We start from the raw sequence: 16,970 nt of genomic DNA, 5'->3' as shown, positions 1-16,970 counted from the left end.
TGTCTCGCGGTGACGGATGAAATATAAATTACTTTCTTTATTGTTTTATTCTAACATTAGGTTACCAGTACTTCTTGCTTCTGATTTAATACTTGTATGATTTTTATCATATATATATATATATATACACTTTATCATTTTACTTCAGTTTATACTTGACATACCTCTGTTGAGTTTTTCTTGTAGGATATAGCCTATATGAACATAATTAAAAAGTAAGAGTCAAATGTCACTGTAAATGAAAAAACATATTTTATAGAATCCATTTCACAGATCTTTACAAACTACAGCATTAATAACTGGTTCATTACTCACAAATTATGCAAGGTCTGGATGATGAACTCTGTCCAGAAGCCAAATTCTAAATATTTGTTAAAGGGTATCAACATATAATTCATATTTAATAACACTTCAACACAAAGTTATAAAACCATAAATATCAGTAGTTTTATTAAGCAACATGTAAGCTGCTTTATAAAAGCAGCACTGCAAAATTTATTTACTTAATTTTTATGTACAGTCATGACGCATTTCTCTCACATGCACTTAAACAATCATTTTTAAGTTGCTTCTCTGTAGCCTAGACAGACACAAGAAATATTTATTGTATAAGAAACCACATCTTTCTTATCAAAATATATATTAGTTTAGATATACATGACTCATAAAAAGAAAAGAAAAGAAGATATAATTGCAAAACATCATGCAGAGGTCTAAATGTGATATTATTATGAAATGCACCATGGTTCCCTTTTCACTGCGAGCAACTTCATCTATAGAACTATACTGCTGGCACACATATGTTTGTAATCTCACTGCCTGTTACACATAAAACAAGCACACAAAAAATAATCAGAAATTAGTTATAATAATGCAGTCTTTAAATTTCGCATGCTACATAAAGCACAGCGTGACATTTACATTTGAGATGGTTTGACTCATGCATCTTGCTTCTCCTTCAAGTCGTGTGGCTTCATCTCAAAGGTCTTGTTGTCCTTCCCCTCTGGCTCCAGGTCATCCTTTTTCTTAAACTGGGCCTCAATTTCAACAGGGTTGATGTAGGTGTAGAAGTAAGCCATTATAGAAAAGATTATACACACTACTGCCAACAAAGAAGCAAACAACACATACTCTGCCCACTATGGAGGAAAAACACACACAAAAAGGCACACAAACACACACACACACACACACACACACATTAGGTTAATCACAGTGGCTCAATAGTTCATAACTAAGATAGCTAAAAGTGACATATTTTACATGTTGTTTAGTTACACTGACTCTTTCGAGCTGTTTGACTGTAAATCAGAGGTAAATATAACACCTGCTTAGGCAGCTTGGCCAACTCTGCCACAATCAGCACAGTGAAGTTGCCCATGGCAACAGTGAAGAGCCAGCCAGCCTGCAGGACTGCCTTCATGTTGCTGGGTGCCTGTAGTAAGATGGAAAGCAATCAGTTCAGGGCACATTTGAAAATCTTTCTCTTTTTGCATGTTCTAGGTTTCCACATAATAATATGTGTTTGTTTGGGCTCTCTGTTGCAAGTGCCAATCAGACACTTTTTTATTACACAAGAAGACCTAGCCAGGATCTTCAGTAAGCTGTGCACTGCTTTTTTTTGTACCTGTGAGTATGAGAATTCCAGGCCAGTGACGGAGAACACAACTTCCCCCGCTGTGATGAGGAAATACTGAGGGATCTGAAGAGCCATGTGCACACTGTTGGGCTTGATGTCTTCCAGCTGCACTACAGAGCCCCCACACTGCACAATGACCAGGGACACAAGAAAGAGTTATCACCACAGAGCACAGTTATGTTAGTGAACTATCATCCATCCAGGCACGTGAACTGGGCGTGTCAGCAATTAGTTCGTGCTAATAATTCGTTATTAATGAATTAGTTGGTTGTCTGCGTAGAACAAAAGCAAAGAGTTCAGGAGACTGCATGTTTTGTGCGCATTGGAGAATACCGAAGACAAACACATACGTGCTCAGTCCAGGTAATACTGCTGGGGATGAGGAAGGTGTATGAACCGCCAAACCCAAACCACGAAGAGAATTCACACGACTGCACACCGTTAGTGATGGTGAACTTGTGTCTGAGGCAGAGGAGATGGAGGAATTGTGGATGAGTAGTAGGGGAGAAGCAACATGAGGTTAACCACGCCTACACCGAGCCACTAGTAAACACTGCAGTAAAAGAAATATGGCTAACGGAGCTTTCTCGGAACGTGTCAACACAGTAACCATACAGTTGCACTTACGACCCCTGTGAAACCAGGACATATCTGGAAGTGGCCAAAGGTTCGATGAATGCAAAGCCGGAAACATTCAGTTTTGCATTCATACCATTCACAAATCTGTACAAAGTAAAAGAAGGAATGTAGGTGATCATTAGATTTGAATAAACTATGCAGTTCAGCCTGCACACAGACCATTCTATACACCAGCTGGTTAACACAAGGAACAGATTTAGTAAATGAGGGCCCGGTTCATGTCAGTGAATTGTCATATTATCTGTTATTGCCATTAAGTTAAAATTATAAAAAAAATTATTTAACCTTTCAATCAGAACTTAATTACTTATTAGGGTCATATTGCTACAGTTAACACCAAATGTTTTGAGGACTACACTGACCTGATTCCATTATTGCCTTGTTCTGGTTTGGAGGTTAAATCTTCTGTCTGAGAATGAAGAGAAATTGTGTTAATTCCACAGTTAGGCCGACAGGGAAGTTCTGAAATAAGGTTGATCGATCATTAATAAAAGGTGACCAATAACTTGACTCTCACCAGATACATGGCACCAGGATCAGACGGGATGATGAGGGTCTGGCGTAATCCGTTGGTCAACGTGAAGGCTTTACTGATGACAGGAGTTGTGTCTAAAGTCACCTCAATGTTCGGACTGTCGAATGTCATGTAGTCTTTACTAGCCTGTGGAGAGTTGTGGAATTAAATGGGTACAGATGACTGGGTGGTTTTGAAATAGTAACACCATTAGTTCGTGGTAGACATGATAATGAAGTGACAATGAAATAATTATGTTGCGTGAGAATTTTAATAGAGCGCTGCGGGATGAGAGAGTGAGCGCTTTGACTGAGTTTGGAATGAGGATGTACTTAGAAGGGAGTTGAGGGTTGATGGTTGAGTATCCTGTGTGTGAGTGACAGGGGAGTGCTCGTGTTTGTACCTGCAGGGGTTCGATCAGAGTAGGCATGTTGGGAGGGATGGTGACCATTAGCTGCGCATCTCCCATATTCACGACCTTTAGCTGACTTTGAGAGGACGTTGGAAAGACCGGCAGTGTTTTCTGAAAATGAAGTCTATCTTATTGTCAGAATCCCAAAGATGGATGTTTAACAGATATTAAAACACATTTAATGCCTTAGTGTATGCAACGTTCTGATGCAGCCTCTCAGTTTTAGGGCAGAGGTGCAGCTGTTCCTTTCAAGTTCTATTATGATGAGCATGATCCAAATCAGAATCACTAATATCTGTTTTTGTTGTTTGCACTCACGTCTATTTGAATCTGGACCAGAGCCGCAGAAACAAAAGCCATGGCAGCCAAAAACATCCCAACGGTCATTCTCTTCAAAGGGCTGCAGCATTCATTAATAAACACAATGGTTCAATTGAAAAAAACAATGTTCCTGGTACAAGAAATTCAATGGTTAAATATCAGATGTCTTTTGTTGTCTGTTTAACTCCAGGATAACTACTATCTCCTGTGAACAATGGGATCTTACGTGAAGTTGAAGCCACACTTCCTGATGAGGGGATAAACAATTCTGTCCATAATAGGCACCAGGGTCAGGATCAGAATGGGGTTCACAGTCTGTACAATGCAAAGAAACACTCAGTAGGGTAACAAAAGAGAGAAGATGCCCTGAGCTTAGCTATAGTTCTGTACCAGAAACTCACCTGCATCTGGTCTGGCTGCAGGATGAGTGTCCCCTGCAGATAGAAGTTAAAGTCAATCTATGATCAAGTAATGAGGAATGTTAACTAATGGTGAAGGGAGCTACTAGATTGGTAAACTACAGTCAGTTATACCCCAATCAGCAATAACATTAAGACCTCCTGCCTAATATTGTGTAGGTTCCCGTGTGCCACCAAAACAGCTCTTACATCGAGGCATGGACTTCACAAGACCTCTGAAGGTGTCCTATGGTATTTGATACCATGATGTTAGCAGCAGATCCTTTAACTCCTGTAATTTTCAAGGTGGGGCCTCCATAGATTGGACTTGTTTTTCCAGCACATCCCACATATGCTCAATTGGCTTGAGATCTGGGGAAAGTGGTTTGTGGGTAGGTGCGTAGCTAGGTGATATGTGTCAGAGTAACATCCGTATGAATGCCAGGACCCGAGCTTTCCCAGCAGAACATTGCCCAGAGCATCACACTGCCTCCGCAGACTTGTCTTCTTCCCATAATGCATCATGGTGCCATCTATTCTCCAGGTAAGAGATGCATAGCACACACACGTAGTCAGCCACACGATGTAAAAGAAATCGTGACTCATCAGACCAGGCCACCTATTCTGCTGATTCAGTCCTGATTTCCACATGCCCACTGTAAGTGCTTTCGGTGATGGACAGGGGTCAGCATGTGTACTCTGACCAGTCCGAGGCTACACAACCCCACACACAGCAAGCTGCAACACTGTCCTCTGACATCTTTCTGTCATAGCCAGCACTAACCTTTTTTGCTTTTTCTTCTGTGGGCTCAAACTAGACAGGCTAGCCTTTGCTCCTCAAGCACGAGCTGTAGTTTGGGAGATTGTCTGACCATTACAATTTGGCCCTTGTCACTCAGATCCTTAGCCACTCAACTTTTTTTTTTTTTGCCATCACCTTCAAGAAGGTATCCCGCCCCTGGACAGGTGCCATTGCAACAAGATAACCAATCAAACGTTATTAACTTCACCTACCATTGGTTTTAATGTTGTGGCTGATCAGTGTACCTGATACTTATTGCTCAATTTGGAGCACTTGAATGAACTTACAAAGGTACCATCCATGGTGGTGGCTTGGAGAGTCCAGCGCGAGCCCTGGCGGACCAGATAAAATATTCATTTTGTGAGACTATTTCAGTGCTGTGTAAGGAAGAAAGAATCGCACCACAGCATGTGCGAAGTGGCAGCGTCACCTTTTGGTCAAACAGGGTCCAGAACATGGGGAGAGGGATGTAGAGGAACAGCACCTTCAGAACCATCTTAATCTGAGCAATGAGCAGCTTCTGTAGCACGGAGAGCACGGCACACGATGTCACACGGGGAAAACAAAAACGCAAAAAACAAACAGCAACAGCAACTGAGGTAGAGGATGAAGGAGAAGTTGGAGCATACGTCATACTTCTCGTGGGCCCAGTCCATCCAGTGCTCTCTCTTTGGGTACTTGCTGCTCCTGTGTCTGAAACGGTTCTTAATGGCAAACTGCAGAGAGAGAATTGGTATATAAAGGTACAGAGTCAAAATATCGGGCTAATCTCATCCGTAAAAGAACATCGTGGTCCCACTGCCTGTGCACAAATGCTAATATCAGCAAAAAAGATGTTCTATTGTAGCAGAGTAGCAGACTCACCCCGATGCATTTGCACACATCCAGCATGATGTTGCCTTTAGGTGCAGCTTTAACGTACATTCCACTGCCGGCAATGAACACAACTGTAGACAGAACCACACAGCAATTTGCTCTTAGGCATGGGGCTTCAGCTATGCCTTTGCACAGCAATCTACAGTTCACAAATCCTGGGGTCAACCACTGATTGCTCATGACCAAAAAGAGCTTGACTCTTGTGTGCAAGAATTTCTCTTGGACGTCATCCCGCATCCAGGTCACACCAACGCATGTTTGCCCAGGAGGGCACGATGAGGAACTCACTCAGAGAGACCACCATAAGGGCTGCAGGGACACCAAAGGCCAGTGGGTAACACTTCTGCTGACTGTGAATGCCACAGTCTTGACCTGTACATGCATGTAAACAGACAGAGACAGATAAGGAAATCTGATGAATGTGTGTTTGCTGAACATGTGTTAGGATTGATATCGGAGGGGGGTATACCTCTGAGTATGGGAGTGATGAGAGTGGAGAGAAGACTTCCTGCATTAATACACAAGTAGAACACTGAGAAGAACGTACTTCTCTGCTGTGTCTGCACACAGAAGCAAAGAAACGCCCTTTCAGATATTAAGCTAGTTAAAATGGAAAACGCTGTGTGCTCGGGAGTAGTGCTGTACGGATCTGAGGGCTTCTGCATGAGCCATGGAGCAGGGATGGAGGGCAGAGGTGATCAGACCTGGTGCTCCTCAAACTGATCCCCTCCGAACGCGGACACGCAGGGTTTGATGCCTCCTGTACCCAGAGCAATGAGGATCAGACCTACCATAGCCAAGCTCCTAGGAACAGAAGATGGTTATTCACATATGGTATAAATCCTGCCAGTATACTGCAGAATCACTATTGTCAGTGCCTTGCATTAATAAGAAATCCAGCTTGTCGTATACATGTCATCATAGGGACAGGAACATGGGAGGGTGCCACTCACACATGGACTGTGATGCTGTCGGGTATGCCATCTTTGTTCGCGTCGGTGATGTCGTGAATAGCGCTAACAGCCATGACCACCTGGCCGATGGTATACACAATGGACAGGTAGATAATGGTTCTGCAAGGGCAAATGTTCAGGACAGACTGTAAACATAGTCCCGCCGACAGACTGTAAACGTAAACGTAGGCCCGCAGACACACTGTAAACGTAAACGTAGGCCCGCAGACAGACTGTAAACGTAGGCCCGCCGACAGACTGTAAACGTAGTCCCGCCGACAGACTGTAAACGTAGTCCCGCCGACAGACTGTAAACGTAGTCCCGCCGACAGACTGTAAACGTAGTCCCGCCGACAGACTGTAAACGTAAACGTAGTCCTGCCATTTTGTACGGCGCGGCCGTGACCGTGACGCAGCGGTGGCCGCAGTCCTTCAGCGCAGGAAGGACGTTTTGCTGGGCGATGAGAACGTCTGGCTCGGGTTAGGTGGGCACTCACTTGAACTTGCCAAGCCAGGAGTCTGCCACAATGGCCCCCAGGATAGGAGTCAGGTAGCACAAGGCCACAAAAGCATGATAGATAGAGGTTGCGAGGTCATCATCCCAGCGCAGGAAATACTTGAAGTACAGGACTAACACGGCTATGGGGGGAGAGAGAGAGAGAGAGAGAGAGAGAGGGGGGGGGGGGAGAGTATGAGGAACCAATGATTCTTTTTTCTTTAGCAGGTGTGCCAGATATTCTAATGCAAAGTATTATACTGTAATACTTATATTGTACTATAACAAATAAACACAACTAAAACTTTCATAGCTGAAGATGTATTGAACCTTTAAAAACGTTCAGTACAACAAGAAATAAACAAAGGAGTAATTCAGTGCATCTTAATCACTGTTGCGCTGCTGCTGTTATATTTGTCATATTTACTGTCATCTCTTAATTTTTCTCATGTCCCACTGCATGTGCTGTGCTGTTGTGCGGTTCTCATGCCCATGTAATTTACACACACACGCGCACACACACAGACACACACACTTACCACGCATTCCATAGTATGAAAATCTTTCACAAAACTCGTTGACCACGATGAAAAATATGCTGACGGGATAGCCGAAGCACTCCACCCTCTGCATGTGCACACACAAACACACACACGGAGATACATTATAAATATCTTATCAAGATACGCAGCCTACATGCAACATGCTTCATACAACTAAATGTAGCACCTGCTTCATGAAGTGCATTGTTTTCTTGTGTCTTGAAATTAAGCACTAAAACCCTTTAAAGATACAATGATAGAAAAAGAAACTAAACCCCTTGTAGATGAGAATACATTCGCCATGCACAAATCCAGATGACTATCAAAACATTAAAGTGACCCTTTAATATTATACCAACAAGCATTCAGTCCTGCAGTGTATCTTGAGTCTTGTCCAGCAGAGGGCCCTGTAGCGCTCAATTACTCTCAGGGATTTTTCAGACGTTCTTCACCACGCAGGACACTGCACAGGCATTTTCTGCTCTACAGCCAAAAGTAAGCCCAATCTAATTTAGTATTATATTAATACATTTTTGCAACACAAACTTATGAGTGCAACACCACACTAAGCAGCAAGGGTCAGATCCCTAGAGTCAGATTAACCCTAAACCCTAGATTAAAAATGATCTCCAATGGTGATTTACCATGAGAGGTTTAGTCCAGTCCGCTGGTGTTAATATATTTTAAGATCGTCTGTTTACTGTCTAAAATGATTAAATGCATTACTTAATCCAGTACAATTAACTGAATTACTTAATTTTCTCATACTGAATTAAATAAAATGCTGCCCATATTTCATTTTATTGTGCAGGTATTTAGTCTATTCCATTCAGGTTTATCTATTCACATAAAGATGACGATCTATTATCACTACTTTGTAAATAAGTGATCTAACCTAATCAGACCCATAGTCATCTGGGAAAACTGCATATATTAAAAAGTTAGTTAAAGTCAGATACATTTTCTCAATAAAAAAAAAGCTGCCAACTACGTGGATATATAGCACACCATCTCTTCATGACACCATGATACATATTTGTATATAATATATAATATATATATATATATTTGGCTACAAATATAATTGTTCTAAGTAAGTAGATGTGCCACCGTCACACCACCTTAGCTCACACACCCAAAAAATTACTTCATAGTACTCATACAGGTCTTGGGCATATTATAATTGTTCTAAATTTGTTCTTTCACCAAATAATATTTCCGGTTATATGGATACTAACAAGGAATCTGTGGATTAGAAAGGGGCAAAATAATGTTATTGTGCATTAGTCTCACCTTTGACTTTGTGTTCTTATCATCATTCTCCTCTTTCCCTGTTGAATCAATAAGATTTATCTACACGATACAGCAAGTAAACAGAAAGATCATGCAGATTTGACTCATAATGCTGCATATAAGAAATAGACTACGTTTTTGTTACCTGACATGGTTGCCTGTGACCTTCTGAGTGTCTTTGAACGAACAGACTGGTGGTGTCTTGTGGTTACAGAACCTCTGATGCAAGGGTGAGCTGCCCTTTATGGGAGTGGACTGTGTCCCTGTTTATGATGTCATCTGATGATACCATCAGAGGAGGATGGAGTGATGGAGACAAGGAGACAAAGGGGAAACACACCCGTGGCGGCGAGGACGTCCATGCGCCAGTTAAAAAGGGTTTTGTTTTGGACTGGTGAAAATGTGAGGAAATGTAATTCCAAAATAGCCAGTTATTCAACTGAAGAAGAAGAAGAAGAAGAAGAAGAAGAAGAAAGAGAGAAAGAAGAAATGGTAGCAGAAGAAGAAAAATTCGCAAGGGCAGGCTGTGCCTTCGTTCGACTGAGTGAATGCTGAACTTTTGAAGGAGAGAAACTCTGAGAACTTGGTGGAGTTGAGGGTGGCTTCCTCATGCTGGGATGAACCTCCCCTCCTGGTGTGCTTGAGAGAGGCATGCAAGAGTCAACGGTCAATGAGAAGCTGGCACAAGGTGGCAAGGTGGAGGGGGTGTGAATACTTGTTCTGGAGATTAGATGGGAAAACGGGAATACATATGTGAGCAAACAGGGAAGAGTTTCAGATCCGCGTTTTGTCTCACTAAAAGAAAGATACTGCGTTGTGTCATCCTCTTAATGGTTTATTTCAGTTTGACATTAGACTGAATTGTGTCCAGGCGTGCAAGCTGTGAAAAAGGTATGGTGGCAGGATTACTGAGAGTGCTGATCAGATTCACTGAGGGCTCTCCACACTTGATCATGCATGCATAAGTCACCACACCACACACTTCCTTCCTTATGTACCACTTCCTTCCTTATGTACCATTTCCTGCTAGCTTCAAGAAGTCAGTGGAGAGTGAAAATTTCAAACTCCTAGTCAGACAACAATCCCCACCACATCGTATGAACTTGTCATACATTTTCATAACTTGCTTAAACGACACGTCTGCAATGACGTCATGAAACAAAAGCATTTGTAAATTGTGGAATTTATTTAAAAGATATGCGTCAGGGAACATTTGAGTTTAAATACACCAGAACAGTGACTTTCTATTAAATAGAAATTGAAAAAAAATATCCCCATTTCATATATAAAAGACTTTGCTAAACATGTAGAAGAACACTACTGTGGTGAATGTGCTTGTTCCTTCCCTGGTTCTTCTCCTCTGCATCGACACCATCCTTACAGTGTATCAAACACAGCAAGAGCTCCGCTTGCTACATATTGCACTCTGTTTAGATATTTGTATACACACACACACACACACACACACACACACACACACACACACACATCATAAAGAGGACAACATACATACGTTATATCATGGCTTTAAAAGTCTCCGTCTAAGACGTTGAGCTCATTTAAGGTGAACAGTGTCGGTGTGGGTGTGTCTGAAGCTTGGCGTTGTTGAATAACACTCTTAACTCCCCCACCCTCAACCTGCTATATGAACACAGTGTCACAGGGCATAATTCAGAATGAGAAAAGTCAAGCAGGTTATTAGTTGAAACTTGAATTCTGTAGTATTGCAGAGTGTCATTTCAGAATCCACAAACAAGAATCAATTAAACAAATTCGTAATTAAAAAAAAAAATCCACTTGGCTGATTAAAAATATATATGAAGTCTAAAATAAAAGTCTCCACAGGAAACAGTAACTTAGATCCCCAGTCAGAAGGGGTAGAAATAATGTAATAATTATAAAAAAAAAACCTAAAAATGCTCCTTTATCCTAAACACATCGGCAGTCACACTGGTCACTGGAAGCGGGCGTCTATGCAGGGGCTTGCTGTGGGAAAGAAGGTGAGCTGAGAAGCTGGAATGGGACAGAAGCGAGACGTTCGGCCTGACAGGGCGGAGCCTCAGACCATGGAGGAGGAGCCGGGGACGCCCTGGACGCCGGCGGCCGTGGGGGTGCCGCTGATGGCGTTGAAGATGTGCAGCGAGTCAGGAAGAGGGCTCTTCAGACCGTCCTCCACAGCGCTGATCTACAGCAGGGACGAGAGAGAAGTGAGAAACCGAGATCCGCCGGGGGCGCAGAATAGCCAGAATAGCCAGAATAGCCAGACGTGTATTACCATCCGATCTGGACACGTCAGCAAAAGGAAGAGAGAGACAGGTGTTACCACTGATCACGTGACTGGTTTGCATAACCTTCACCGCTTATCTGTGATTAAGTGATTAACTTTTGTGGAAGGTGAGAACACAGCATGTGTGTGTGTAAGCACGTGTGTCTTACTGGCTCGTGCATGATGGCAGAGAGTTCTCTGGTGAGATCTCTGTAGTTGGCCTTCATTTCCTCATGATACTCCTGCTGGTCCTCTTTGATCAGCCTCTCATTAATGCCCAGACCTTGACCGCAGGCCTCCACAAACTGCCTGCATGCGTCACGACACAAACAGACGCTCCAGTCCACATCGGGGGGGATCGGGGAGGGGGGGCATGAGATCCAACACCTACCTGAAGACCTCTTTCAGCTGTTTGACTTTGTTGTCGGGGTATTTCTTCGATGTGGTGTCATCGAGGAAAGCTCTGGCGTAGGCCAGCGGTCCGGCGTTCACCTGGGTCACGCACGCACACACACACACACACTGTATGGCTGTACCTCTCACACTCTGGGTGCGCTTATGCACCTCCACTGATAAAAGTTTAAAGTGTGGTTGGACTACGTTTGTGCATGTCTGTTGGAGGTTTGCTGGACTTGCAGTGCTGGCCTTTGAGATACTAGCCATTACTGATGGAATACTGATATTACAAAATATCGGCTGAAATATACAAAGCGCCTGCTGCATCCCTCTCTCCCCAGTGAATGCTCTCTGGGGGTTGAATGTTCCCGTTTAACTGCAAAGTTAATTACAAGATTCAGCAGGCATCTTCGAACTGTGCCGGACTCTGGCCCTCCTGGGCCTAAAATGGGCTTTGTGCTCTGATAATCCAGACCCCCCCCCCCCCCCCCAGTCCTTCAGCCAGGTGCGTACCTGCACGCTGATGCTGCCCTGCAGTTTGAGCTGCAGTTTGATCATGTCCACGCCACCGGAGCCACACAGCTGACGGAGCTCGCTCACTTTCTTACTCATCTCATCGATGGCCACCTCGATGGGGTTCAGGTCAGTGTGGTGCTGGTACATCACCGCTATACGCTTCTTTACGTAGGGGAAGGAGTGTGTTGCTGCCGGAGGGAGAGGGAGAGGGAGAGACCCGGTCACATGAGGAAAACACAGCAGAGGAATCCACAGGATTCTGGGACGTAGCCTACTGCACTATGTCATTATGTAAGTGTTTCACTTCCTGACCTGAACGGTCAATTAACTAACTTAAAATTCCCTGTTAAGTGACTTAAAATCCCGTGAGCATTCAGGATTGGCCCTGTATCCACGACACAACCTGCTCGTTCCTCAAGTGTGGACTAGATGCTCACCATTATCACCCGCCTCAGATAACAGCTGGACCTTGGGCTCTGGTTGGTCGTATAGCTATAAAACAACGCAGAGTCTCACACACCCTTGATGTTCAGCTGACTCGCTCAAATGTTAATCTCTTCATTGAGGAATTACAATATGAACAATATTACAGCAGGTGTTCGCTTATCTGCTTTTCTAGTGCCTACTTTCAAAGAGTCTACGCACCATTCTTAATACATGGGTTAAACATCACTTGCAATAATGGTTCTCAGATATTCTAACATATATTAACATTTAAATAGCGGAGTTAATGATTTTGACAGGGTACGCTGCATCTAGAACTTGCACTGACATGTATAAAGTCAAACACGCTGCACTGTATTGTCTCGTACTGTTAACAGTGTGGTAGGGATAAGCTCTGCTGAGCAGTACCGTGCTGTGCACAGTGAGGGCTGTGGGCCAACACGGGCCTGGGACCACGTTTGAATTGGCCCACAGGAAGCCATGGGATTTACTGAAATTGCAAATGTGCATCCTACATAGCTGCAAAATGTATCAATTTGCAAAATTCCTAAAAAGCCCATATTATTCTACAAACACCTGAATAAACAGGATGCAGTCCCAACTTGATTTGCAGCCTGCATGCCTGTATTCTTCTATTCGACTCTCAGCACATCACACACACTTTTTTGGCCTGCTAAGCGAAAACCCTTTGCCCCGCCCTGAGTCCAGGAGCACGTACTGGTGAGGATAGTCCTGCGCTTGCATTGCTCCTCGATGTCGCCATGCTTCCTGCCCGACACGGTGAAGGGCATCTCGAAGACGAAGCGGCGGATGTTGTGGCTCCTCTCAAACTCCGTCTTCCTCTCCGCCAGCTCCTTCTCCTCCAGGAACGGCGTGACGTGGGTCACCTGGATGTACGCATACTTCGAGTCCAGGTCTTTCGGGTTGATCTGCTCCAGAGAGAACCCAAGCGTAAGATGACCGCCAGTCAGATCCGGCGCCGTGTGCGCTTCGGCGGCGCTACGGGTCAGAAAAGGCCCCTCACCCTGCCGGAGTCCTGGATCATCTTGACGTTCTCAGCTCCGAACTTGTCCGAGTAGAGTTTGAGGAGTCTCTGGGAGATCTCAGACAGGGGGGTGAATTTGGGCTCTTTGTAGATGTACTCTTTACCATCCTCATCCTCGAAGAATCCCTGGGAGCAACAACAAAGGCCAACAAAGTCAAACCACAAGTTACGTAAACTGTTCTCCCAGCAGCTGGTGCCAAGCCATTAGATCCCCAACCATATCAGCACAGTTGTCTTGCCTCTAACCCATTTGATTTCTTTGTTAAACACAGAGTGAAACAGCCACACACCACACGAGAACGATGGATGGCTTGAGGTCCACTACCAAGCTACTCCGCTACACTACACCACGTTCATGAGAATGTTGATGAAAAGCAGAACATCCAAAGAGGCAGTGTGGAATGTGTAGTCATGACTGAGCCAAAACCTCCGTGCCATGTGTCTAAGGTGATGAGTGCGTTCCTCCCATCTGATACGCTACACCAGCATCCCCAGTCAAACCAGTAAACTGACCAAGTGTCCTAAAGACACCAGACAAAATTGGTACTCATACTTTGCAGACTCTGCGAGTCACAGAAATCTGAGTAATGGATGCACACACACACACACACACACACACACACACACACACACACACAGGTGAGTAGAGACAAGCTGCGGTAGCGTTAAATGTTAGCATGCAAGTATGACGGAGCAGTTACATTCCACTGTGCCATTTGACATTGAGAAGCTGATCCTGAAACTGACAGTAATGCCCACTGAGTTCTTATAAAAAAGTAAGAACAAAACAAAAAGCGCGTTCTTCCACTGAGAGTTCGCCATGGCTGCGGGCTTAGAGGCAAAATATGCCAACGTAACTCAGGACGGAGTCGACAGATCTCACAGACTCTGCCGTCTCACCTCGGATTCTGAAACTGACCCATGTGCTTCCCTCTCAGAGCAAGAAGACCAACATGACCACGGAGGAGTGGCAGAGCTGCCGGGTATGAGTGACGGAACACGGTTAGACACAAAGTCACACCAGCCATCGTGGAAGAGGACTTACCGCTGCCTGTACACAGGGCACATGCAGAGAGAGATGACAGCATTAATGACTAAACAAGTAGACTGAGGGCGAAACTGGAGAGAAGCATTCGTCCTGCTTAAGATCGAGATGGTGTTTAGAATTACATGCCGTCACATATATTCTCGTGAGACACAGGACAGAGTAAAGTCACTTTCAAAATGTCCTCATACGAAGACGCAGCGTCTCACGACACACACACACACACACACACACACACACACACACACTCAAAAACCCAGTAGCCTGCATGGTAACACTTAATTTACCAATCCACTGGGCAAGGACGATGCGTTTCTTCCCGCATGATTGTTACCTGTCCAAAGAAGGCCACTCTGAAGTAGGTTCCCAGAAGTCTCTTGCCAGTGTGCATCACCTCCGTGACCTTGCTGTAGGCACGGTGAAGCGTCTCATACAGGTGAGCCAGTTTCTGCCCAAATACCAGACAGGTAAACATGTTCGTAAACACCACTGCAACCTGGCCAAATGTTTCAGTTTCTCCTCAGCTCAATAGTGAAGAGACCTTTAGACTTTTATAGTTAATTTCACTATACATCTGTGTTTGTGTAGTTCTCTCCTATTACTTCTATAGTAATATTGACCCTTCAGGGCACAATGGCAGCATGAGACCACCATGAAGTCTGCACACCTCCTCTGAGTGGGGGTGGGTGAAGCAGACAAGATCGCTCAACATCAACATCACCTTTAATTTCCTTATCCTGTGATGTACCATGCTGGTACAAACACGATACACTAGCAAATAGAAGTGCTTCCTCTAACTGACCCTCATCTCTATCTCAGTCCAGTGACCCCCAACAAAAACCACTACTGTGGGCCAAAGCACCTTTGGTGGATGTTTCTTCTGGCTTGATTGGGGGACTTGATCGGGACCCTTTGCTATAAATAAGTGATTTACTTTATGAGGTGGTCTATGTATTTTTACTGATAAAGCCAGCTCTGACTGTACCTCAAAGTCTCTGCGCTTCTCATAGATGGGTATGATGAGTTTGGAGATGTCAGAGATGAGCTCGTATCGTTCAGCTTTCCAGAGTCCTTCAGCACACTCTTCCAGCAGCTCCATCAGGACGTCCTACACACACGCACGCACGCAGCCCAGGAGAACACCCACACCCACGTATGAACACACACAACAGCTTTTTAAAAGCATGTGAGGTTACAATTCTTAACTATGTTAAGTGCATTGTTCTAAATCTTTTGATTAAATATAAACTGTAATTTATATATATATATATATATATATATATATATATATATATATATATATATATATATATATATAAAAAACACTGAGCCATTTATTTATCTCTATAGAATAGAATCTTGTATATCTGCTTGCTTATTTTGGTTATGAGAGTTATGCCTGAAGAAAATCATACGTGGTGATTATACTTTTTTATATGTGCAATGTTTATATACCATTTGTTCTCCATTAATAAAGAGACTGAGTATAAGATACTGGCTCTATCACACCTAAAAGTGCAGGCGCTGCGAGTTCATATCTGCTGTACTGGTGATAAAGCTGACCGATAAGCAAACACATGGACTGTAGTGTTGCCAAGCATCTCAAGTGCTGTTAGCTTCCTGGCGTATCAGCCTGTCTAATGTCTAACATACTAAAGACAAAGACATGGAACATGGGGCCTAGTCTGAGGAGTGAAGCAGGTTCACACCTCACTGAAGTGCACGTCCTGCATGCCCACATCCTCCATCATGGACGCCTCCTCGTCGATGTTCGGTGTGACGACGCGGAACGCTGAGCATCCCTGCTTAAACATGCCTGCGCCAACCGCAACCAAACACACAGCGGTCAGAAACAGGACCGGCACGCGGCAGTCCCCATAACGTTCTGGCATGGAGCTTGGGCGGCCCCCGGCTGTCACGGGCGGTAGCGTCCACGTGTGGGAGGAGCTCACCTTTCCTGCGCAGATACTCGGCCACCAGAGCCGCAACGTGGACATAACACATGGCCGCCTGGGGGGAGAGCATGCGCAGGGAGAAGGATTAGACAGGAGACACACACACACACACACACACACTCTCACACACACTCACACACACACACATTCACGCGCGCAGTCATGTCCTCACACCTCGGACAGGTCGCCGTTCTTCACGTGGATGCGAGCCATGCTGTCCAGCCAGGTTTTACGTAGCTCCGGCGTGCTGGCGTAGGACTTGGCCAGGCTGTACTGCAGATCAACCAGCATCTCAGGGTCGCGTTCGTGCTCCTTCATCTGAGCCGTGGCCATCAAGACGGTGCGGATGCGTTTGGTCAGGTCCTTCACGTCCGACGGGAATGCTGTGTTCTGCGGGGAGAACGGCCAGTCACCATCG

General features: G+C 44.5%; 3 protein-coding genes across 10 annotated transcripts in view; all 3 read right to left on the bottom strand.

Moving 5' to 3' along the window:
• Positions 1 to 1,772: 1,772 nt before the first annotated feature.
• slc15a1a (solute carrier family 15 member 1a) lies at positions 1,773 to 6,266 on the bottom strand. Its single transcript, XM_027014755.3, has 14 exons — positions 6,071 to 6,266; positions 5,890 to 5,973; positions 5,590 to 5,672; positions 5,355 to 5,441; positions 5,156 to 5,245; positions 5,013 to 5,057; positions 3,927 to 3,959; positions 3,752 to 3,840; positions 3,523 to 3,604; positions 3,196 to 3,315; positions 2,796 to 2,939; positions 2,641 to 2,687; positions 2,267 to 2,362; positions 1,773 to 2,101 (listed from the first exon to the last, which is right to left on the bottom strand). Exons 1-14 carry the CDS (start codon positions 6,264 to 6,266, stop codon positions 1,936 to 1,938), a joined length of 1,362 nt encoding a protein of 453 aa, XP_026870556.3. The 3' UTR covers positions 1,773 to 1,935.
• LOC145657587 (solute carrier family 15 member 1-like) lies at positions 6,266 to 9,923 on the bottom strand. Its single transcript, XM_081713630.1, has 4 exons — positions 7,590 to 9,923; positions 7,052 to 7,193; positions 6,555 to 6,674; positions 6,266 to 6,405 (listed from the first exon to the last, which is right to left on the bottom strand). The coding sequence occupies exons 1-4, from the start codon at positions 7,681 to 7,683 to the stop codon at positions 6,300 to 6,302; spliced, it is 462 nt and encodes a 153-aa protein (XP_081569756.1). The 5' UTR covers positions 7,684 to 9,923; the 3' UTR covers positions 6,266 to 6,299.
• A 410-nt stretch (positions 9,924 to 10,333) lies between these two features.
• The window catches only part of LOC113580297 (dedicator of cytokinesis protein 9), a 58,950-nt gene continuing 52,313 nt past the window's right edge, over positions 10,334 to 16,970 (bottom strand). For 6 of the 8 annotated variants that reach the window (XM_081713617.1, XM_035520933.2, XM_035520910.2 and 3 more), the window contains 11 exons: positions 16,727 to 16,942; positions 16,550 to 16,607; positions 16,307 to 16,413; positions 15,583 to 15,705; positions 14,932 to 15,045; positions 13,532 to 13,678; positions 13,226 to 13,436; positions 12,061 to 12,251; positions 11,543 to 11,643; positions 11,322 to 11,460; positions 10,334 to 11,070 (listed from right to left, as the gene is read on the bottom strand). In XM_081713617.1, coding sequence (XP_081569743.1) covers positions 10,945 to 11,070; positions 11,322 to 11,460; positions 11,543 to 11,643; positions 12,061 to 12,251; positions 13,226 to 13,436; positions 13,532 to 13,678; positions 14,932 to 15,045; positions 15,583 to 15,705; positions 16,307 to 16,413; positions 16,550 to 16,607; positions 16,727 to 16,942 — 1,533 coding nt within the window. In that variant the 3' untranslated portion in view covers positions 10,334 to 10,944. The remainder of the gene's footprint in view (positions 11,071 to 11,321; positions 11,461 to 11,542; positions 11,644 to 12,060; positions 12,252 to 13,225; positions 13,437 to 13,531; positions 13,679 to 14,931; positions 15,046 to 15,582; positions 15,706 to 16,306; positions 16,414 to 16,549; positions 16,608 to 16,726; positions 16,943 to 16,970) is intronic. The other 2 variants (XM_081713620.1, XM_081713618.1) reach the window with 2 other exon arrangements.

Source organism: Electrophorus electricus, chromosome 4, assembly GCF_041902795.1.
Source record: "Electrophorus electricus isolate QZ-2024a chromosome 4, ASM4190279v1, whole genome shotgun sequence".
NCBI classification, from domain to species: Eukaryota; Metazoa; Chordata; class Actinopteri; order Gymnotiformes; family Gymnotidae; genus Electrophorus; species Electrophorus electricus.
The sequence above is the reverse complement of the archived record's forward strand: the minus strand, read 5'-3'. Positions and strand labels throughout refer to the sequence as shown.